Source organism: Clarias gariepinus, chromosome 11 (assembly GCF_024256425.1).
Source record: "Clarias gariepinus isolate MV-2021 ecotype Netherlands chromosome 11, CGAR_prim_01v2, whole genome shotgun sequence".
Taxonomy (NCBI): domain Eukaryota; kingdom Metazoa; phylum Chordata; class Actinopteri; order Siluriformes; family Clariidae; genus Clarias; species Clarias gariepinus.
Window position 1 is genome coordinate 25092378 of NC_071110.1, and position 25525 is coordinate 25117902.

General features: G+C 38.5%; 1 protein-coding gene across 2 annotated transcripts in view; it reads left to right on the forward strand.

The window, feature by feature from the left end:
• The window catches only part of grik4 (glutamate receptor, ionotropic, kainate 4), a 236329-nt gene that overhangs the window by 40409 nt on the left and 170395 nt on the right, over positions 1-25525 (forward strand). For both annotated transcript variants that reach the window (XM_053507303.1, XM_053507304.1), the window contains exons 2-3: positions 5712-5876; positions 11113-11210. In XM_053507303.1, the coding sequence (XP_053363278.1) occupies positions 5712-5876; positions 11113-11210 (263 nt within the window). The remainder of the gene's footprint in view (positions 1-5711; positions 5877-11112; positions 11211-25525) is intronic.

Below are 25525 nucleotides of genomic sequence, written 5' to 3' on the forward strand. Positions count from 1 at the left end.
GGTTTGTAAAACTAAAATGCTGCATGAAATCAAAGGCAGGCATATAAATGCACCATGCTGATTCTTGTCTGTGTTTCTTTTCTGTTGTGATGTCTACTGGTGTAAACAGATTGCTTTTCAGACTGCTATAGATTGATATAGATCGCCCGGTTTTGACCTTAATAAAGGTCGAAGCAGACACAACATTTAGCTTCAGACTTGTTACACCTTTTAGCAATACTTTTGGTCTTATAATTCAGTGGCACCGATACACTATTTTTTTTCAAGCAATAAGTCATAAAAAAATAACCATAAACAAACACTGATCAGCCATGACATTATGCCCTATGATAGGTAAAATGAACAACACCCAAGCTCCCATGACCAAACCTATGGCTTCAAGGATCCAAGGCCAGTCCATCCAGTCAGATCCCATAGAAAAGTCAATGCAGCAGAATATGCTGAAAAAAGTCAATGATAGAGTGACACCAGAATACCCAAAGCCTGCCATGCATGGGGCCCAGCTGCTGAACTGGCCTCCAAATTTCCCACTTCTCAAGCTCCCATGGGATGCACCAGACAACCAAATCCAAAGCATCCATCGCAAACAAACCCAAAGCACCTAAATGATCCTCTGCCAATGTCTTGTGCCAGATGCCACAACACACCCCCAGACGCAATGTGGAGCTAAAGCCCCGAGGCCCGAGCCAACCCCCCTGGAACAACAGAAATCTAAAACCTAGATGGTTATAATGCTAATGGATTTAGTGTTATGGCTGATTGGTGTACAGTATATCTCAAAAAGATACATCAGTTGATCATTACAGAGTCTCCGCTTCTTCAGTTGCTGGATCTGCATCACATATTCAAAGAGATATTGATATCTCATTTTATTTTGACAGTAAACTACAAACATTTGAATTACTGAAATCCCACTTTCTTTTTATGTTTTCACTTTTTTAGAATAGCAGCTCAGTTAACTTCCAGGTTGAATCCCACATAGCATTACATAGAAAGCTAGTTCACAAGGTTGTGCAATCCATTGGCACACACACACACACTAAGAAGTGCCCTTGATTAGAAGCCTTGTGTTAGAAGCTTATTGTCTTTTCATTTGATTATGTGTATTTCCTGCTATAAATAAAAGAATACGGATGGCTCGGGTTTGGGACCATTATTAAGTGTTTTTTAAGTTGACATCATCAGATGTACTTTTTGGCTGAAAGGGTTTTTTTGTAAAATAAGTCCCATGTTCACCCAGTCTGTGACTGACAGTTAGTGTAATTTTAACATGGTTATTAGAATACCTGGGACAGTGAGAATACCTGATATATATCTCCACTCTGTCTCATACAGTACCAAGCTGCTTTTATTTATGCAACTATTGCGACTGAAGGTTTGTGTAATTAACAACTGATAGAACACCTGTAAAGTGGAGTGATACATTTACTTGAAGATCCCAGTGCTGTTATGGTCTCTCACCACACTTGGAATGCCTCTCATTCAATCAGATTACTCGGTCGGAAATAACTACTGAATAATATACAACAAGACTTTTTTAATAAACAATTACACAACAGGGTGTAAACAGAGGGGCAAATTCAATTAAGCATTACGTTGCCGTGGATGCATAGTAATTGCAATTTCAGAATATTAACATAGATACTATCTCTGTGTCCAATAGTTACTGTAATTCAAGGTTATGAAAGTATAGTGGAACCTTGGATTACGAGCATAATTCGTTCCGAAAGCGGACTCGTATTTCACTCATAAATCAAATAAAATTTTCTGCATGAGAAATAATAGATACTTAAATTATTCATTTCACAGCCTCAAAAAATAAATACATAAAAATAATTAATACAAAATAAAAAAAATAAATAAAACAAATTAACCTGCACTTTACCTTAAAAAAAAAGTCAAAATAAATCCAGACAGATAAGTGTTTCTGTTTTATGCGCAGTGTGTGTGTGTGTGTGTGTGTGTGTGTGTGAACTTAAAGTAAGGAGCTCCTCCCCTCTCCCCCTTCTCATCTTACACAGTTACCCTTCCTTCACTCTTATCACACACACGCGCGCACACAACGGAAACACCGTTTCATCGAAAAAATAAACAAGGAATATGGACATGGTGTCCAATGATGTGCGCGCACACAGACACAAAGAGCATGCTGATACAGAGAGAGGAAATGGAGCTTTAATGAGACTTGCTTTTGCTTTAACGCGTGCTGTACACACACGCATACAGAAACAAAACAAAATATGTTTTACGCACACACGTGGTCACAGTGTTATGGTAAACAGTACACACGTGCACGGATGTTGATTATATTAGTAAGAGACACGCACTAAGACCCAGCAGGAGAGACGATTACCCACAATTCCGCAGTGCAAGAGAGTGGACAACCATTGGCTCAGTTGTGATCATGTGACGCTCGGCATCAAAACAAGAAGCGCATGGGTTATGCATAATACTCGGTACTCAAAAACCAAGACTTGTTAGTTTTCCAAGTCAAAATTTATTAAAAATCTTTGCACGTCTTGCGGAACACTTGCAAACCGCGTTACTCGCAATCCGAGGTTCTGCTGTACCTGGTTAAATGTTCCACTGGTGTTACCGTCCATTGTCATCTCTCATCCAATCAGATTGCTCGGTCGGTATTAACTGTTGTATAACTATATTTAACACATTTAAACAGAAGGCAAATACTATTCAGGCTAGGCTAGGACTGTGAGCATGAACTAAAACCAGTGTAAACTCGGCAGAATGTGAGTTAAACATCACAGTGAACGAAACTGAAGTGAGTCTAACACAGGGAATAAAATCGTTAACACAAGGCAAAGACAGCTTAAACACATGGAATGTAAATAGAGGCAAAAAATCAGATGATAACCACAAAGGAGACTTAAATTAATTCGGGAAGTAAACAGATCTCTAACCCTGTGACCTGACACGCAGTGCACACTGGGAGCTGCAGTCCAGCACCAGACACTTTCTGACACAAATAACTTACTGATTGGTTTATGCATGTATAGAGTTTACTACAGTATTAATCAGTAATCCAGTAGTGCCTTCTGTATGCTGTGAAATTTATATTCATTGATCTGGGCAAAAATCTACATCTTAACCAACACATTTTAATCAAAAAGATAGATTTCTTATGTTTTTGGACCTCCAGGGCCCCCTCTTATCCCTGGTTTGGGACAGCTACCCAACGTTTTCTCCTGTGACAGGGGAGTAATGTAGTGAGAGACAGACGTTATTTTACCAGCTCTGATCTTTTAATCTGAAAATCAAAATCAGCATCAAAACATAGGAAGATAAATTTCAAAGGAATAGTCCAAAATGAAAAATGTAGAAAGGGTTACTAGGATTAAAACCAGAAATAGCAGAATTCGAAAATACAACAATTAAGCAACGTTGCACGAGCCTAATACATCCATGTAAAACAGCCCTGGATATTATTATAGCAGTCCCATGAACAATAAGTAAATATTTGTAAACTGATATTTTAGACATAATACAGAGAAAGATGTGTTTCTTTTTGTTCCATTAAGTGAAAAGTCAATGCATGTTGTCATTTAACACATAGTGTTAGGATACCACTGACTGCCAGCTTGTAGAAAGTGTGATTTTTTTTTTCATTGACAAGCAGAGTGTAAGAACTAGTGAAGAAATGTACCAGTGCTTATAAATATATATATAGATATATAGATAGATATATAGATAGATAGATAGATCCTTTGAGAAATTTGGGGAATCTAATAATTATTATAATATAATAGAAATAAAAAAGCAGTATTGCAGTATTGTATACTACTAATATAGTATTGATTTTATATATTAAAAAAAACAGTGCAAGTGCAGAGTCAGTTTGTATGAGTGCGTCGAGTGACTGTGAATAATGGAATATGTATATAAAATGCAATTGTCATCTGTTACATAGAGGTGAGTCATTGTACAGTGCGATGGCGAATGGTAGGAATGATTTCCCGAATCATACTTTGTGACAGCGAAGCTGGATCAGTCTGTTAGAGAATGAACTTCGCTGCCTGCGATCATGTAGTGGGTGGGATGGATTTTCCATAATTGACAGGAGTGATCTGTTGTCCAACTTGTCCAGTTTGTGTCCCATTATGTGTTCTTAGACCCTCTTGGTAAACCACTTGTCCAGTTCTTTTTTGGACTGGACCTGGCTTTTATACTGTATATTTACCCTATATCACTCCAGAGGTCATGCTGCTGTACTGAATATCAGCACGGCTGTGATGCGGCAGTAGGCACAAAGGCACAGCAAAAGTGCCGAAGATATGACAACCATTCTGATATCCAGCACAACCTTGAATGTGATATTGCTTTTTCATACAGAATTAATCACATCTCCATACCTGGCAGAACCAGCGTTTGACAGTTCGTGACCGACAGTGAGTGTGATTAATGGGTGAAAGTAGTTTTGAATTATTACCTTTACTATCTGGCCAAAAGCTGAAAAGAATTTATCCATGGAGGTGGTGGACAGCCCTGTAAATCTCATAACTTTCTTTTTATATTTCTACTTATTTTGACTTACGGGTTGAAGCTTATATAGTGAAAAATATACATCATTGAATTATTTGTCACATGAACCTTACAGCACAGTAAAATTATTTTTTTGCATAAAAAAGTTGAAAAACCTCCCTAGTTAGAGAACTACGGTTAGGGCCACACCACCAAGTTCACCTGACTGGGAGTGTCCTAGTCAAAGTCCAGACTTAAAGCCAATTGAGACAGGCCATTTGTTCTTGAGAACCCTCCAATGTGGTTGAATGAAAACTATTTTGCAAAGAGGAGTGGGCCAAAATTCCTCCACAGAAATATAAATAACTCATTGCCAGTTATCACAAACACTTGACTGCAGTTGTCATCAACCGGCACAACCAGTTATTAGGTTTAGGGGCTAATTAGGTTTTTCACATAGGGTCAGGTAGGTTTGGACAGCTTTTTCTCCCCCTAATAAATGAAATCATTATTTAAAAACGACATTTTATCCTTACTTGGGTTAAATTTGTTCGACATCTCAATCAGAACAAAAATCGTTTTCACTGATATCACCACTCGTGCCTCTTATCCAATCAGATTGCTCGTTGGAATTACTGTTGGATAATTTACAATAAGACTGCTTATTAAACCCAACCCAACAGGGTGTATGTAGGCAAATTAATCAAGCAGTTCATTGTCAAGGATGCATAGTAATTTACATTTTCTAATATGAGCATAGATAATTAGCTGTCCAGGGGGATATAACTAATTCAGTGTCCAATCCCATCATGGTCAGCAGATTAAAGAAAAAAAGAAAAAGAAACAGAAGCTGTAACAGATTGCAATGCAAGCACTGGATTCTGCCGACTTGGTACTGAAGATGCAGTTAGATTGAAAAGCCCTTGGGGCTGCGTGTCATTTGACTGGCACAGTCATCACAGTGTGACTGAAGAAGTCTGTCAGGATCTTTTCCAAGAGATTTGTTCCTTTAAGGTGTACAATGCAATTACCTTGATTGCAATGTTTCAACAAAAAGGTATCATTACTGTACTAAGATATACAGTCCCTTATTTGCTTAAGAACTATAAATATAACTCGACCAGTACACCTGTCTTGCTGAATGATGCTATAGCCTGTAAAATTCTGCAAGGCTCTTCTAATATTTTTCTCACTCTGTCTCTTTCTGTGTTTATGTCTGTCCCTTTACCTCTCAGCTGCAATCCTCGATGATCCAATGGAGTGCAGCCGGGGGGAGCGCTTGGCCATCACGCTGGCAAAAGACAGCATCAACCGTTCCAGCAACCGCTCTACAACCGGCAAGCTGGAGGTGGACATCTTCGAGTTGCTCAGAGACAGTGAATATGAGACTGGAGAGACCAGTAAGTAGCAGGGGGAGTGCTTGGCCTATAGATGCCTGATTAAATCCTCTCCCTTGATGACAAATTAGTTTTCCTTGTCAGTTCTGCCTCATTCCCCTGCACTTCTCTTTCTGTTTGCAGAAGAGGATCAGTGTTTGACACGATCAATCTAATAAAACAGACCTCCTATATAGTGATGAATGAATGTGTAATAAATAATGTGCTCATGTAAGCTGGGGACAAAGTGATTAGGGGTGTGCATGGATATTCGAATAGCCCCATTAACCGTTTGAGACCCCAGTAATGGGATACTGAAATCGCTCTTCGAGTATTCATTATGCTCTATGACCTTATGTGTCATTAGTGAGAAAATAGAAAGAAGACGAGCCATATCTGGCAATATTTTTTATGAACAGAGCATGTCACTGCCGTATTGTATAAGTAAGACATATGCATTAGAGCTAATAGAAAAGTCTCATGTGGACAGGAGTGGGCAGGCACAGATTTACCGGACAGATACCCTCTATCTTAACTAGTGCTATAGTTCTAGCTGAAGAGAAGGAACCCCGATGCATGCCGTTGCCACTACCATTGTGCTATGATGTTCTTTGAATAAATACAGTATATTTTAGAATTATTATTTAATAAATAATTCATAGGAAAGATTAAAGGAAAAAACAACCCCTCTTATTCCTGCTGTCATACCCGTATCTCACTTATGCGAAACCGCGTAGTTGAGATAGGGGTATTAGTAGTTAACAGATTATGGGCCAAACTTCACTGAGTGAACATGCATGAGGAATCACAAAGGAGTTTTCATTTTCTTTAACTAGTTTAACTAGTTACTTTTATCAGAAAGTAACGCTGTAATGTAACTGATTATTTTTTAAAGACAGTAATTTTGTAATGTAATTAGTTACTTCCCCCAACGTCACCCAACACTGGTTAGAACCTATCCCCTTCATGGTTTTGTGTTTTGAGGTGCTTTTCTGGTCAACAGTTGTAAAAAGTGTTTATTTGCGCTACCATATCATTTATATCCTTAAACCAGTTTGGTCATTCTTCTCTGAGTCAGTCAGATAAAAATATTCCCCATTCTTCAGTTTATTGTGAACTTAGTTCTCTTGATCAACATGCTTTCATCCATTCCCTGCTGCATGACGTATATACAGTATATGTAGACTGTAGGTTTAAACTATGCTATCTAAGTAGATTATAAAAGTATTAAGCGTCTATTGACTGTACTTTTAGACATGATAAAGTTTTTGTATAAAAAACTGATTTTATGAGTCTAATAACAGTGATATGATATTTTCGTTAAATAAAATAATTATTATTTCATTAAATTCAAATAAATGATTTCCTAAAATTTTGAGTCCGCAGTCTGTGAAAGAACGATTAAAACATTTTATATTAGTGTTCATACGCAATAAATCCCCCAGTATTTGCTGTCAAACTAAATCTTTCAGCAGCATTGTTAATACTAATGACTTTTGCTATTAGATGTTTAAAAAATTAATTATGCCTGGATGTATTCCATCTGTTGAACTAGCTGTGTGTCCAGATCTTCCTCTCGGAATTTATACACAAAAACATGCAAATAAGCCATTGAAACTGATTTATAGTCACATAGCCTAAATGCTTGTGCTGAAAAATTGCTCCAGTTTGTATTAAACTGGATGTGAATATCTAGCTGTTTTTGTACACTGCATGTATAAACAATATGTTTATGACCTTAATCACAATAAGGACATTCATGCATCACAGATATAGTCATTTAAAATAATTATAATATATATTAGTGGCGTCAATCAATTAAGAATTTTAATTTAGTTAATCATACAGTCATAGTCTGTGACTAATCACAAGTAATCACAATTTAAAATTACTTTGTGTGTTATTGTGTATTACGCTCTTGTATTATAAACTTGCAATGTTGGAATAAAGAAATGTATGACAAACTGCTTAGAGGAAACAGATTATGCAATTTTATAATATATCAAACATTAACAATTAACAAATGTTCATTAAGAAACTTTCACATGGAACCAGCACAGCATGCGGTGGCTGAGTAGTATGGGGTGTAGCAACCCACCAATGGCAGCGCTCGAACCCGGATCTAAAACTCAACAACCAGGAGCCTTAGCCACATGAGCCACCACTCCCACATCTCCCAATAGTTCCCCTCGAAGGTAGCTCAAGTATACAACCATCTAGAAGCTTTTTATAATGAAACTCACAGTTAATCTAGTTTCATATAATCAGCCATAACATCTGTATAATATTGTTTTTTCATTTAATATTAACTGTATATAACAAATCAAACCAATATACTAAATTTGAAGTGGGTAGCAGGGCATGTAGTTTCTGGGATGAGTTTGATCCTGACTTTTTTCCCCCTTAAACATCCAAAAACTTTTTACTTTAAACTCAAGAAAGTATCTGTCCATGGAGCAAAAAAAAAATAATATATTGACACGAAGTCCTACATTAATTATGTTCAGTCTTAAAATAAGATAAGAAGCTAGTAAATAAATTTTAACATAAGATACTTAATCTCATATGTCAAGGTTTTGGCAAGCACAGGACAATTTGCATTATAAGATTTTAAGTCTTGGCAAGCACAGAAAAAAAAACCCTATTGGCCCCCCTATTTTTAAAAATGCTAAATTAGTTTAGTTCTGAGCAGAGTGATAAAATGACATTGAGGCGAGAGGGACTGAAGTATGACTCTAATTAGATTGTCCTGTTTAGTAATTTAATGTCTGGCCAAATGACGTGCACAATACACCCCATAAAATACTCTGACTCACCTTTAAAGTTTACAACACTATATGAATATAAATCTACACCTAACAGAATGACAAAGCACCAAAAATAATTAACATCATTAGATAGTTTAGTAGATTGCAGTTTTTCTTGTCATTGGCCTTTTACAAATGCTTTACGGGCTATTTCAGTGATTTTTCCATGCTTCAAACCAGCTCCATCATCAGCCATTTGATAATAAAATTCATGTGTATTGATGAGTTATTCATGTGTGTTGTAGGTTCGCCTCAGTATAATTTACTGCAAGTCAGATGATTGCATTATCATGCTTAGCAACCCTCAGTACCAGTTATGAGTAACTAACTCAAATATTACCAGTATTCATAAAAGAGAGGCTGAAAAAAATTCTGTTACATATATTAATAAACTATGTAGAATTGAAATAAGACACCTGAATATACTAGAATGTCAGACATATTCCAGGACTTAAATTGTAAAAGAGTGGTTCTATGGCGATCAGGAATCATTTATTATCAATAAGGAATTTCACTCATGAGTTGGTCACCACATAATTATGATGTAATTAATTAATGCTAATGAATGCTGTAATTATTTAAAATTAAATCTTTGGCCAGGGAAAATAGGAAATAATGTAAATGGGAAATCTTAAAAAAAAAAAATTCCAACACTATAATTTTTTTGCATATAGAAACAATCAAAACATTTAGAAAAGACATGTATAAAGTAAAATGTGTGTGTAAATAAGAGGAACCCAAGAGGAACGGTGAGACTTCAGGGAGCAGAGGTAAAGAAGGTGCAGGACTTTAAGTAGTTAGGGTCAACAGTCCAGAGCAATGGAGAGTGTGGAAAGGAGGTGAAGAGGCGGGTACAGGCAGGTTGGAATGGGTGGAGAAAAGTGTCAGGTGTGTTGTGCGATAAAAGAGTATCAGCGAGAATGAAAGGAAAGGTGTACAGGACAGTGGTGAGACCAGCGATGCTCTACGGCTTAGAGACAGTGGCGCTGAAGAAAAGACAAAAGGCAGAGTTGGAGGTAGCAGAGCTGAAGATGTTGAGGTTCTTCTTGGAAGTGACAAGGATAGATAGGATCAAGAATGAGTTCATCAGAGCGACAACCCATGTTAGATGTTTTAGAGATAAAGTCAGAGAGGCCAGATTGAGGTGGTTTGGACATGTTCAGAGGAGAGATGGTGAATATATCGGTAGAAGGATGCTGAGGTTGGAACTGCCAGGCAGGAGGTCTAGAGGAAGACCAAAGAGGAGATTTATGGATGCAAAATGAAATAAAATTGTAGGTAGCTAACTTTTCTTCTTCCTGCCTACCTGTTTAACATTCTTGAGACACATGGTGCTATGTCTTGCACAAATTGCAAGGGAAAAAAAACACAAAAATACGTAAACTATGGGAGTACGAGCGACCGGTTTAGTCACTCGTACTTCGAAAATTATTTGTATGCTGAAAACTTTTTGTTCTGTAGATGAAAATTTGCAAGGCGGGGCATTCGTATGCCGAGTCACCACTGTGTCTTGAAGGGTGTTACATAGGGTATGGGGAAAGTATGGAGAATTACCTGCTTATGAAGTCATTTAGCATAAAAATCCCATTGCTGCTAGTCACCACCAAACAAATCCCTAATTCTGATCACTTCCATTCACCTACGTACTACTTATAGTTTTACCATTCCTCGAATGTGACTGACTATAATATCTACAGTTTTATAGTCTTATTGTGAACTACTTATTGTAAATTATTTGAAATAAAATTTAATGCTTTACTGACTGAACTGCACAGCTGCCACAATACCCACATGGTTGCTAATTTAAAGCAGCAAACCATTGAAACTTACACTTGACTGCTTTTATCCACTTAGGCCCCAGTAATAATTCAGCAAATGTGAATCACAGTAGACTGCAACCCATTTAAATCAAATCGCATATCATTTAAATGGGTCGGGTGGCATCAAAGAACTGCTATATAGACTGTTTCAGCAACCCAGCAACCATGTAGGCCAAGATGAGAACACCACCTCTCTGATTTGGCCGGCGTGTTCAGCCGTGGCACTTGCTGTGGAATCCTGTTACACAAGTAGATGAAGAGCAGGCAGGCAGGCAGGCAGGCTCTTTCGTTGGTCATTAAGGGATTATTTATTAATCCCTTGATTCATTGCTTCTTTAATTTCCTATCCAAGGCTGGGAAAATTCTCCGCTCAACATTCATTCACCCCCTATCTCTTTGTCTTAATACTGTATGTACTGTATACCTTAAATGTAGTATATTAGAGAGCATTTGTGCAATTCAGAGAATAGGTCATACTACTAATAAGCATTAGGTGATGTAATTGGGTGGTATTTGCAATATGTTACTAAGGATGACTTTTGCTTGAGATGGTGGATTGCATTTCTTTCGCTCAGACAGACTTGTTTTAATGCTGACATGAGTAATTCTGGTCTTTCTCCTGCCTCTTGATAGTGTGCCAGATCATGTCTAAGGGGGTGGTGGCAGTCCTGGGTCCATCCGCCAGCCCGGCTTCCAACTCCATCATCAGCAATATCTGTGGGGAGAAAGAGGTGAGTGCTGGCTCGGCCTCCTCTATATCGAATTCTGCTGTAACCTCATGTGTTACCGAACAATCATTTATATCATTGCCAATACTGGAGCCGCATGCTGTGCTCGAAAGCCATCCAAATCCTGCGGATATGGGACAAACATTGTAACAGGCATGTACAAACTCTTAGCTGTCACTTACAGTACATTACACTTCAGTCCTATCTGATCTCGAGCTACAACGCTTTTTCATATACAGTAAGATGTGCCGAATTGTTTTCATACAGAACTTGTTTTTTGCATAAGCGTACATTTGTGGGTTGTCAGCAAACACAACACCCTGAATTCGTTTGAATTATGTATTCATTTCCTGAAATGTGCTGTCTGATGTTTCACACTGCCTCGCTTTCATCATTTGAGATGTTGATGCTTCGCCAGAGTACATTACAGAGCTGATAAATAATCAAGCATGTTCACTCTTATCTAGTCCACTGACTAAGCATCACTCCTTAACATATTCATTATTCATGATCAACTTCAGCTTACCTCGGAAATCCGACTTTGCGTATAAATATTCATCGCCATGTCGTACAAATGAATGCTCTGGACATTTTAATGTTTACATCAGCTATAAAAGGATATCATGAATATTTATCACAACTGTATTCGATATAAAGGCGGGCAGAATTTATCTGAATGAGGCGGTGATGGGAGGGAATATACAGTAATTGAAGTGTGGAAGAAGAAAAACTGAGTGTGTGTGTGTGTGTAAGTGAGACAGTGGGAGGACATCAAAGTGTTTAAAGAAAATTTGATTTTTTAACTGTGACCTTTTAATATTTTTATATGAATGCAATGCAAATGTTCAAGCTTGGGAATTAGGGAATAAAGAGGATGGAAATATCATAATTATTTATTTTCTACTACATTTTCTTTCATTTTTTTTTTCATTTTGTGAAGCTGCTTCGAGACTTCGTAGGACCATTGTTAAAAGCGCTATATAAATAAAATTGAATTGACTTGCAGCAGTATTACCGAACATACACACACACGTCCTGCCCATGCCCTAACTCAACATCTATACCGGTTTATCCTATATACAGTACAGGCCTATATACAGGTTCACAGGGGCCTAAAGTCTATTAAATTTACATTTGGCAGTCACCCTTATCCAGAGCAACGTACATTTTTATCTCATTACACATTTGAACAGTTGAGGGTTAAGGGCCTTGCTCAAGGGCTCAACAATGGCAACTTGGTGGTCGTGGGATTTAAACCTGGGACCTTCCGAACCGAAGTCCAATGGCGTAACCTCTGAGCTACCCCTGACCTATCCCAGGAGACTAAGGGAATGAGGATGGGGTGAAAAAACATCACAGGGCACACACACACTACAGGCCACTTGAAAACTTCAGTGAGCCTAATCTGCATGTCTTTGGACCAGAGAAAACCCACCAAGCACGTAGAGAACAAGCAAACTCCATGCACACAGACCCGAGATGGGAATCGAACCTGGATCTTGGAGGTGCAAGGCGACTGTGCCACCCATTCAACACAGCATACTTCTTATAGAAATTCTCCACACTTTGTCTTTCTTCTTTCCTACTGTAGCTCCAACACTTCCACATACATTAAACAAAATGAACTCTCGGTTAGCGTGCAGTATGTTTAAAGAGCATATGATACATACTTTACCGCTGACAGGCATGTTCAAAGATATGAATGACAGTGGTTGTAGAAATCAACTCATTACTTGAGGCATCAGATCCTTTCCACATTATGTAGTAAATATGTGAAACAGTTCTATACACCATATGCTTTTCTGGTGCTTTAAACAAAAGCTGATCCCAGACTACAGATGATGATGTGAGTCTCTGGTGTTAATGTGTTTTACGATGTCTAATTTATTACACCAAAGCAACAGTGTGGCAGCTCCTCTGTAATCTCCAGTGCTGTTATATGTGTGCATTATCTCACCTTAATCTACAGGGTGTGTGTTATTTATGTTGGCTTTTAACAAAATCCAATATGCATGACCTTTTCCCATGACAAATGCACAGTAATGTGTTTACAGCCTGTAGTTTAAGAGCAAGTGGTAATTTTACATGTACTATACATTTACCATTCTTTTTTGAATCTAGTTTTGTATGCATATTGAGTGTTAAAAAAATAAAATCTGTATTCAGACCTCAGGCATAACTACAAACCTGCACAGGGGTAGAGTACGTCTAAAAGAGGGGTGTGTTATGAATGTTGGAGATGAGCTCATCAGTAGATCTAAAAAAAAAAAAAAAGGCAAATAATATAATCAAAAACATAAATAAAAGATTGGACTATTTTGGGATTTTTCCAGATTTAGTTATAGCAAATTCTCAGTTAAGCCACTTTCCTATCAAGGTGACAACTACCAACCAAGGAGGGCGAAGATTATTCCATGCTTCCTCTGAGGCATGTGATGCCAGCTGACCGCATAATTCCGATCTGCTGCTCAGACAATGTTAAGGATGAAGTAAAACACTCGCTTTCCACTTCTACTGCTTGTGTGAGCTCGTGATTTACTAGTGTTGCTACACTCAATGTGAGAATAGGGGTATGCCATCATTTCGAACTGAAAGACTGCGGCAAATCTGCTCTTTAGACTCCTGGCTGTTAGCTAAGAATTGAAACCATGATTCCCAGATGCTTAGTAGGGCACTGGTGGCTCAGTGGTAGGTGTTTCGCTGCCATGCGGAAGGCCCGGGTTCGATTCCCAGCCAGTGCCCAAACCCCAGCCACTGGATGCAGTGCCGGTCCCAAGCCTGGATAAAATGGAAGGGTTGCGTTAGAAAGGGCATCCAGTGTAAAACCTGTAGTGCGGCCCGGGTATTCCGCTGTGGCGACCCCTTGCCGGGAGCCAACAACAACATTCCCGAATGCTTAGTGATGGGTCGCTCATGAGCGATTCATTCTTTTTGAACGAATCTTTAACATGACTCAGATGAACGAGTCGTCTCGGAGAGTGATTCGTTCATTATCTATTGGGCGCTCATTCGCAAATCATCGCAAAACCTCCGTATGTTATATACAGAAAACAGAAATGAGTAGTTACCTTTGAGTCTTTTCGGTCCTGAGTCGTTTATTCTTTTGTCACGTGACTCCCATAGACGTTATGGGGCGCAATAGATTCAAAAGAACGAACGACTCCGACTGCAAGCAAGGATGGTGAGCTACTCATTCTGTTTATTATAATATGTCCTTAGTTGCATGGTAATATTTTCATAACTGGAACTATATATTGGGGGTCTTTTTATTAAAAACGCAACATTTTAATTTATTTCTGATCAAATGAACGAAATGACTCAAAAACAGATTCGTTCATTTTGATGAGCGAGATTTAAAGAACTGAGTCGCTAAATTGATTCAAACTTCCCATCACTACTACATGTAACTAAAAGTGAACTTGACAAAAACTTTGAAGCAACCTCAGACTGAACTAAAAACAAGAGAAGAGATTGGTCTTTAAAGTTTTAACAGCAAAAACCTCATCACAATTGGTGTTGAAGCAAGAATGGAAAACTAAATGTAGGACCTGAGTGACCTGATGCAGAACTTGGGGTGAGCAAATAAGTAATTTATTGAAGAGCTAGACCTTTTAAGGCCTTTTTTTTTTTACAAAGGAGAGTATTTTAAACCAATTATCAGTTCTGTATGTAACAGTTAACCGGTACAGCTGAGTCAGAGCAGGAGTGATGTGTTGCCTTTTTCTTTGTTCCATTTAAAAGTCTGCTGAACCATTTGAAGTCTAGCAAGACTAGAATGAGACAACCTCTATTTACAGCGACGTACTCCACCCCAGTAGTCCAGCCTGGAACAAATAAAAGTATGCACAACTGTTGTCAGGTCTTTTTGAGATAAAAAAAAAAAAGGTTTTAATTTGGATATAGTACTAAACTGATAGGAACTGCCCTTCACTACATTTATTTGCTTGAAAAAATTCAAAGTGTCCAAAAAAAAAAACACCAAGATTTTTAATTTACTTTGCAAATTTGCAGATAAGGGACAAAGCACATTACCTAGACTAGAGGCAAGGATAGGTTGGCCAAATATCATTACTTTCGTTTTTTTTTTCCCTTTAGCCGTTCCTCATCACCCAGCATTTGATTTTATCTAGACAATTGAAAGGTTGTTCAATGGCTCACATGCTATCACGTGTAACTCTGAATACAGAATATTATACTTCTTAAAGAAGGAGCCAAGGGGGAAGCAGGTATAGTGAGAATAAGAAATAAAATTGAGCCTTGAGGGATACCACAGTTAAAAAGAGCAGGACATGAAGGACAATTTCCTATTTAAACAAAAAAAAAATCTATATTTTAGATAAAAGGTAACCAATTTTAACACTGAACCTTACAAACCAACTTAAGCCTCCAGAAGGCTTAAAAGGATGTCATGGTCAGTAGTAACAAAAGCTGCGCTAAGATCAAGCAGGTCTGAAACAGCACGAGAGACAACAGAGAAAATTATGTAATCACGAAGTTTTAATGTGAAGTGAGAACTTTGAAAAAAAAAAACACTAGATCTTTATAAAAAAATATTTTATATATTGAAAATGTTAAGGTATGAGGACACCTGGGAAAAGGCAGCTTTGGAGTTTGGAGATAACCCTAGTAAGATCTTTGCCTCGGGAGCACCACATACACACAGACACGGGACGAGGTCTTACAGAAGAAGGGTATTTAGGGTATTCCAGAAAATAGGAGGGAAAGGGGGAATTTAGGAAAAAAGTAAAAAAAAAAAAAAAAGTGCTGGGGCAGCTAGCACGGTCCTCCATGGGGTGCAAGGTGTGGCCCTCTGCAAATGCCACACTTTTAACTGACTTTTGAACCCTGAACTGTGCTCCATACCTTCCTTTTAAAGAGTGGCGAAAGCTCAAGGCCTTTAGCTAATAATCTTGCGCCAGCCATGCCAGGTTTAGCGGCCCAGCCCCTTCACACACCTCCTGAAGGAGAGGCCGCACACCAAATGCAGCTCCCTGGAGTCAGATAGGAGTGGAATAGATTTGAGCGCCAGCCCATCACTGCAGAATCCGTGACACCCTGTTATTTTCATGGTCATTGAGTTCTAGGCTAGATCTTTTTAAATAGAGGATTTGTACAATTGCTTGTTTACGACTGGAAGGGAAAACTACTTTTGTTGGAGAGCTATTTATTATAACCAAAATAATGGAGCATTTTAGTTTTAAGGGAGCGAGTTATGAAAGAAAGATGAGTTAAAAAGTGTGAAACGCTTCTCTGTATTTGAGCAGGACAGTTTGAGTGAGTGGACATGAATGTGTTGAAAAACAAATGTGTACCTTCCATAGATTGTGTAAGTAAGTGGGTAAGAGGAGTACACATTGGACCGGGGTGGTGGTATTAAACTTTGAGTTGCATGCCGATAGTTGATGGGCAAAGTTATGTATTTAAAAGTTTTTTATTTTTAAAACAGTGGCTAAGGCACCCACATAACCTTGGGGGATTTAAAAAGCTGCAATGAGGAGGAATGAGATAACCAAGGTAGGAGACATCAATTTTATGCTAGTGGTTATGAGCTCCAGCAGGTACACATACTGTACCAATGACAAGTTCATTTTTAGCAGGTCGGCTGAAGAGACCCTCTAATTCCACTAGGAGTTGCAGTGTCTCGATCCAGTCGCAATGCGGTTGCCAAATAAATGTAAATGGCTGCAACTCAGATTTGACTAAAAGTATTCAGCCATTCAAAGAACGGTCTCAAAACAAGCATTTTTTTTCCTGATGACTATTTAAACCAGACCAACTGTCAAGTCAGACCACTCCGTGACCGGAATGCTCCCGATGGGGCATGAAGCCTCACAGAGTATGGAAGAAAACTCAATCGCATACGTGACTTCTCTTCAGTGAACCTTTTTCCTAAGGATTTTGTTCATGAGTCTTTGAAATGATGTAGAGGACCCAAAAAAAAACTGTGACAGAAAAGTGGTGTAATCTAAATGTGCATTACATTCAAATCTGGAGTGGAATCTTTGTATGGAATAAAAACAGGGTATTTACACTGTATATCTATAGGGTGGCCATCACTGCTTTATTAGGTTTGCGTACCTGTGCCCTCCAGGAAGGGAGGAGGTGGCCTTTACAATTGATTGAGGCAGCGTGTTGTCCATGGGAAACTGCTGTGCCATAAAATCGGCCTTTCCTGACAGGGCCAACACCTGCCAGACCGCCCACTGTGTCTCAGCCAGCCCTGCATCTCTGTGGCATGCTCGAATATCTGGATAAATGCCTCACGATTAGCCACTGTGGTGGCTTATTTATCTTCTATACTGTATCACTTGTCCTGTGTACAGGGTGGGAGGGGCTGGGGGTAGCTCATCTGGGAAGATCCCAGGTTCAAACCACACAACCACCAATGTTGCCACTGTTGGGCCCCTGAGCAAGGCCCTTAACTCTCATCTGCTCAGATGTGTAATGAGATAAAAAATGTAATTTGCTCTGGATAAGAGCGTCGGCCAAATGCCTAAAAAAATTAAATGTACAGGGTCATGGGGGCCGGGAGCCTATGAGGTAGGGTACACCCTGGACTGGGCAAGGCACACACGCACTACGGCCAATTTGGGGGAGGAAACCCACCAAGCAAGGTGGAAACATGCAAACTTCATGCACGCAAACCCAAAGGCAGGAGTTGAACCCTCTGGAGGTGCAACGCCACAGTGTCACCCACTAACTTGTGATTAAATATATTAAATAATGGATGTTAGATGTCAGATACAGCTGGTTTGGTTCCCATGACCATGTAGTGTTTCAGTTGAACATAAAAGAGACAATATCATCTTATATGTTCTTCACAAAATGTGAAGTGAACATGGCGCAGAGAGATTACAGCCACAGTGGATGTTCTAAATGACTTAATTAGTCAAGATTAAAATATGTCGAATGGCTTTGAACTAAAGTCAGCTCTACATTATTATATCATTTTTTTCACCTCTCGACAGTTATCTTTTTTCCTCTGTTGAAGTACAACCTTTGAATATGACGTGTGGAAAGGTGGGAGATTGGTGGCAGGATGGTGTTAGCGAGGGGAGAAAATATTGGGTTGGGGAACGAGGGATCCTTGTGAACGCACAAAACCAGCTTGAGGTCCTGGAGGGCCTCAAAAATCCCGCCTCCTGCAGGCTCTTTATATGAGAACACATTAATATGAAAATCGCTCGGATTCCAAATGTTATTTGCTGCAGGTTAAAAATAAATAAACAAATCCCTTTATCCTCTATAGTGCCGTGTACAGTATATGCTGGCAAGTGCTTAGAAGCTACAAGATGATGAGGGTCGATAATTAGTTTACTGGAATATATTTGCATGAAAAAAAAACAAATACTTCTAACACAGTGACAAGCAGGTACTGGAGTGCTATGCTACTTTAATGCAGAGGCAGTGTGTGGGGTGGGGGAAAAAAGGAGCAATACAAAAGTGTAAAAGCATAGAGAATATTCCAGGTACGGTGCAATATAGAGGTTATTTCACCCGCTTGGATATATTCCAGAGTGCTTGGATTTTTATTAGGCACTTATCTTGAATTATTAATGCTACATTCTTGAGAGTAGGTGATCTGGCAAGAATTTGTTTTATTCATTCTTGAAAGTGAAGAAACTTGGTGTTCTTTGTGAAAAAGGGGTAGATAAATAATAAAAAAAAAAAATCTTGGCTCTTGACAAAGAAAGCGCTCACACTCACCTTATTATTAGTTCAAATCCTGATGTTGTGACCAGAATTCATCAACGCAACAAAACTGGCTGTGTTTACTGCGGCATGCGGCGTGTGAGCTCATGTATGCAAAAGAGGGTAGAGTGCCTTCCTCCAAGCATAAACAGCAGTTTGATTGCGCCTAAGTTGGCAAAGATGCCAAGGGTATGGCATTACTTTTTAATCAAACGCCCGACTCCTGTTTTTGGATGTCCCTCATTGCTGCTTTGTAACAATGGAAGTGTTATTAGAGAGAGGAAGCTTGCCTCCCTTAGGCTTAACAGCACAGCAGGTAAAGGGCTCTGGTAAGGATGTTGATGGCACTCTCATGCCATGCCCTCTGTTGCTCATCTGCCTGCATGTGAACAATAGACAGCTGCATCTGTATACTCCTAATTAGAGGCGAACAGCTGTTGCCAGTGGCTTCCTTGACCTCCCCTTTTCTGTGCACAAGAGATCTGTCGCAGACCTCTGGGATGTTCACATCCATGTTTGCGCCTCTCTGCTATGCAAATCGTCAAGGGTGTGGTAGTTCAGCTTTCATGACAAAGAATAGTGGACATCCCCCTTTCATATGCAATCGAGCGGTTTTTGATACTCCCGAGGCACAGACGTCAGTGTTCCAGAGTGGTCTTTGTACTCTCAGCCCCATTGTCATTTTGTGGAGGTGTGTTCAAAGCAGATCAGCTCTCAGCTTCCCAGCTAAGCCTCGGAGCTCCGTGGTGCAGAATTATCACTATAATGTGTAGCAAGACAAGAAAACATTCAGTGCGGCTTTTCAACAGGATGGATTTGCTAGACTTTAATGCCAAATCTGTTGAAATTCATCAGCATGTGCGATTATTATTTTTTTTTTTAAGTAAAAAAAAAAAAAAACAGCAAAGTCACTATTTGTAGTTAGAATATCATACTATGAGACAATTGGCCTTGGAATAATAAGCCACTTAAGCCATAATTAGTCTGCATCCTGGACAAAATGTGTGAAGTCGGTGAGGAAATTTGAGAAGTATGGCTGATTACGTTCTTTTTCCAATGCACTTAAGTTTGCACAATTAGTGATTTTGTCCACCTCCTGTTTGTGAATTTGTCAGCCTTTCTAATGTAAATTTGCATTATCCGTGTAGTTTGGGGTAGAATGTCCACATCTCATAAAGAAATTCATCATGTTAAAAAAAAGGACTCTTGTGCCACATTTTAATTGCGTACTTTTACACAAAAGACCAATTAGTAATCAAATGACATATCAGCTATATTAATGGCCTTCACACCGTTTACTTGTTCTGACACAAGAGGCTTTATTTAATAAGAACTACACTTATTAACACATTTTCGTTACTGACCAGGCTTTTTGACACCTCTGTGGTCATCCATTTCCCTTGCTTTTGTCTGGCTTTTTAAAGCACAATTAGCACCTCATGCAGATTGCATGTAGTAGGCAGTCCCTGGCACAATTAGCATCACGAGCTATGACCTTACTCAACTGCACCTTCATTTTAAACACATTGTGTGCCCATTTTGTAGCCGTGAAGCACACATCAAATTTTACAAGCATAGTTTAATACCTTGAATTAGCTCGTGACTGAATGATCTGAACATGATCGGGTAACACGTTACCACAATAAAATGGGGATAAATGCACTCTGCGTTCATTCAAAACAGGATTCAATCATTGGACAGAGCGACTCTCTAATTATTTAAGAGAGAGAAAAAAAATTATGTGAACAAAAATTATATCTGCCAAATCCCACATTATATCTAGCTCTTTAACATACGTCTGTATTGCATGAGAAAAATAGGATTTGATGCAGGAATGAACACAGTGTATGTAAAATACATGTGGCAATGCCATATAAACATTAGGAGTAAAGATCAAGTTGAAATAATAATAATAATAATAATAATAATAATAATAATAATAGATGCATTTCGTATTGTTGAGGCGGCACAGTGATGTAGTAGTTAGCACTGTCGCCTTACACCTCCAGGGTCCAGGTTTGATTCCCGTCCCTGTGTGCATGGAGTTTGCATGTTCTCCCTGTGCTTGGTGGGTTTTCTCCTGGTACTTTGGTTTCCTTCCACGGACCAAAGACATGCAGATTAGGCTAACTGGCATTTCCAAATTGCCCGTAGTGTATTAATGTATGAAGCATTCAGTAAAATATAGATTTGGCCAGGCAATGTTTAGCTCTCCTCCAGGTCCCAGTGGGATTCACAGTTTTATCTTCTGCTTTGCAAAGAGCCCTCTAGAGGACTATATTCATACTGAACTCACCAGCCACCTCATTAGGTACACCTGTTCAATTGCTCATTAACACAAATATCTAATCAGCCAATCACACGTGAGCAACTCGATGCATTTAGGCATGCAGACATGGTCAAGACGATCCGGGGAAGTTCAAGCAGAGCAGCAGAATGGGTAAGAAAGGTGATTTAAGTGACTTTGAATGTGGCATGGTTGTTAGTGCCAGCAAGGCTTTTCTGAGCATTTCCAAAAGTGCTGATTTACTGGGGTTTTCATGCACTACCAATTTCCAAGGTTTACAGGGAATAGTCTGAAAAAGAGAATATATCCAGTAAGCGGCAGTTCTCTGGGCAAAAATGCCTCGTTAATGCCAGAAGTCAGAGGAGAATGGCCAGACTGGTTGATAGAAAGGAAACAGTACCTCAAATAATATCTCATGACAATCAAGGTACTGTATGGCGAAGAGCATCTCTGCATGGACAACATGCCAATCGTTGAAGCGGTTGGGCTACAACAGCAGAAGACCAGGTGAAACTGGTGTCGGGTAAGAACAAGAAACTGAGGCAGTCCACATGGGCTCACCAAAACTGGGCAATAGAAGACTGTAAAATCAGAATTTGGCACTAACAACATGAAAGCATGGATCCATCCTACCTTGTACTGTATCAACGGTTCAGGCAGATGCTGATGGTGTAACAGTGTGTTGGATACCTGAGTATCATAATGCATCATGTTATAACACTAAAATCATCTTAAACTGGTTTCTTGAACATACTGTACCAATGTGTCCATTGTGCTCCGATGGCCTCCACAACCACCAGATCTCAATCCGATAAAGCACCTTTGAGATGCGGTGGACCAGGAGATTTGGATGTTTTCTGAATTTGCAGCCAAAAAATCTGCAGCAAGTGCATCATGCTTTTATGTATATATCAAAGAAAATCACTTAGGATCGTTTCCAGCACCTTGTTGACACTATGCCATAAAGAATTAAGACAGTTCAGAAGGCCAACTCTGTACTAGCAAGTTGTACGTAATGAAGGGACTGATGGTGATGGTGAGTGTATATTCAGAAATAATCAGTTAAAATAGTCACTTTATTATTTTAGTCATACTGCTCTAGGCGCAGGGCTAGTGCTTCTCTTTAAGTTTGTTTAATTTTTCATCACTTTCATAATTGCTTAATTTTTCACTGCTTATAATCATCACACTTTTTCAAATCATTGCTACTTAAATCATACCTTTTACCCAGATTGCTGCTCTGAGTAATTTTGCGCCTTTATGCTGGTAATTTTTGTGACTTCTGTTCCTTTTAACCTTGACTTACCTTATAAACTATTTGGTTAATGCTGTGAAAGATTGCTGTGTCTGATTTCTACGTCATAGTTTTTTTTTTTTTTTTTTAGGTTTTCTTAAGTATTTCCATGTAATTGAAAAAAACATACGCAAAAAAAATATATACATACAGTACTTGCAAAAGTCTTATATACTGTGCACCATATTATATGCTGTACCAATATTGTTATATATGTTTATCATGTCTGCATAATTACGTATAAAATCATTCAGTATTTCCATATATAACTTAAACATTTATAAATAAAATTACAGGAGAATACTGTTTATGCGTGGCTGTGAAGAAAAAAAATATGGTACAAGACAGACCAGTTTTCAGATGTACGCTCCTGGGGTTTGCATAAAAATAGAAAGGACGAGTGTGACAAAGTTACCAGAAGAACTCATATTCTCCAGCAAGCTCAGTAAAACCTAACTGTTATAAACATATACAGTATAACAGAATTGCTACAGCATATAATATGATGCCTAAGACTTTTGCACAGTTCTGTGTGTATAGATACTGTAATATACTGTATACAGAGAGAGCATCACATTTGTGCATCATTCCTGAGTTGAAAACTTTATGCTATTGCAGACCTACAAATTATACTTTTATCTTTCACTCATTCAAACTCTCTCATTTGTGCGCTCTCAACATCTTAGCTCAGTTCTTGCTCAACTTGAAATGGTGTTACAGATATGTCACAAAACCAGCTAATTAGAGATTGGAAAATGATGAATTCTGATTGGCTGTTTCTTCTTTTTTTTTATTTTAATCTGAAACACTAAATCACAATTTAACATCTTCACATGTTTGCTTGGCTGATTTTATGCTACATTTGTAACACCATGCCAAGTTCAGCTGACACGAAGCTTAGATGTTGAGAGATAACGAGAGAAGAAGGAAAGTAAGAGGGTGAAAAGACAATTTGTATTTGTGCAAAAAAAAAGAAGTAAAGGAATGGAGATACAAATATAACACCATGATGAAGCGGCTCTGTAAAGAGTCAGAAACAAAAACTATATATATATTATTTTCTGAACTGTATAGATATTGGAATACTGGCACAATGCTCTATAGAGACCAGTCAAAATAAGCTTGCATTCATTTGCACTCAGTAAAGATGGTGCCATCTTTTATTAAAGAGGAGTTTTGTTTCTCTGGCACACAAGGTGCAAGTAGCAGGTGTAAGATCTCATTATATCCTACTTTGCCATATGGCATAACATTTGCATAGTTCCCTTTGGAATAGGAAATCTTACAAATGGTGTGTTTGTTCATATACCACAAGCAAAATTGAGTTGGACACTTGCAAGGTGCTCATTGGGGAGGCAGGTTTAACCTACAGACCTGGTGGCAGAAGGGCCTGCGAATAAACAGCTAATATTTTTAGGTCACTGAATCATTCATAAAAACCATAATATATAAACAAAGTAAATAACTATTATTCCACCCCCCCCCCCCTTTTTTTTCACATTGGGTCTTATTGGATACTTTTGGGGAAAAAAGAAAGCATAACCAAACTGGGAAGTTGAGCAATTTTATTGCTCTTTAGGTCAAAATTTCTCCAAAGTCATCCAAAATAAAAATGAACAACATGGGAAGCTTAAACTGGCATAAACCTACTAAAAATAAGCTGATTAGATTTAATGTAATGAGTGATGTTAATATTTCAGCTTAAAGCCCACGTACATGTCTGCCTGTCTTTCTGTATGGCAAAACCCTCTGTCTAACTTCTATATACAAAGAAAAAAAAATTTGTAAGGTTAAGTATTTTATGCCCTGCTTACAATAAGTTGTACTTTTTTCTGATGTAAAAATATTCCAGAAAAAATATTATGAATATTAATAAGTATTGATGCAGGTGTTTGGTTACATTGAGCAAGTAGCTTATTACAGTAGTAGCTTATTTTAAAGATGGTTATTAAATCCGGCACATAACTGTAAATACCATCACTTTTACTCATCGTTCTGATTTCACTTATGGTGCAGGTTAAACTTCAGGCAGATATCCAAGTACTGAGTAATGTAGTAAAATCTGTCCGTTGGTTGATTTAAGACATGCACACAGTTTGACACATATGCGGTACGCTGTCAAAACTTGCGGTTTATAACACGCCCCATAATTCCTTATAACTCTTCTTCTACTTAACATTTTGATTACATTTATGGCGCAATGTTTAGTGTAGCGAACCCCCCCGAATGAAGGATGACACTTTACTGATGACGTTTTGAAGGTTTAATGGCAGTAAACCATCAATCTCACCGTAAGAGCTGAGAATAAATACAGAAGCAACGTATAAGCGAAATTCACAGTCTTACACTCATAAACCTTGTGACGTAAAGTATGCTTCAACATAAAATTAACAAACGTAATCGCTTTGTCACGCAAAACATTTAAACATATCCTTATTTACATCATGAACATACCTTGTGCCTCTATCAAGGGGGCTGCTAATGACAAAATAAATCTCCATGAACTCCGTTAAACCATCACACTTCAAAAACTTTTGCGACTGCCACAAAACTGCGCCAACAACGGTATATCCGCAAATCGCCCCGTCAAAATAAAAGCTATGCTCAAACCTGAGGTTGGTAATAAAAACAGCGATAACTGTCAAAATAAGGTGTAAGATGAATAAAGGCACTTAAAAAGGGGGGGGGTTATTTACACTCCCACCAGAATTATGAATAATTGGTTTACATAGGAACCACAATGAATAATTCTCCCAAAACAAAAATAACCTATGTAAAGTTACTTTAAGAACTTTCTAACAACAATACAAGTTTTTGTGCTGGACGCTCCACAACTGATAGTTTACTAGAGCGTTGACCTTTGTTATTGAGTCTCTTTTCTCCAAGTGAGATCTTTACCCTTCGCACAAGTCCATCCCTTCCACTGACAGTCTCTACAACTCTTGCAAGTCTCCATTTCCCTCTGGGCTCCAGTTGGTCCATTTCTAACACAACATCACCTACTTTTAGGTTCCTCTTTGGTGAGTGCCACTTTTGCCTTGAAAT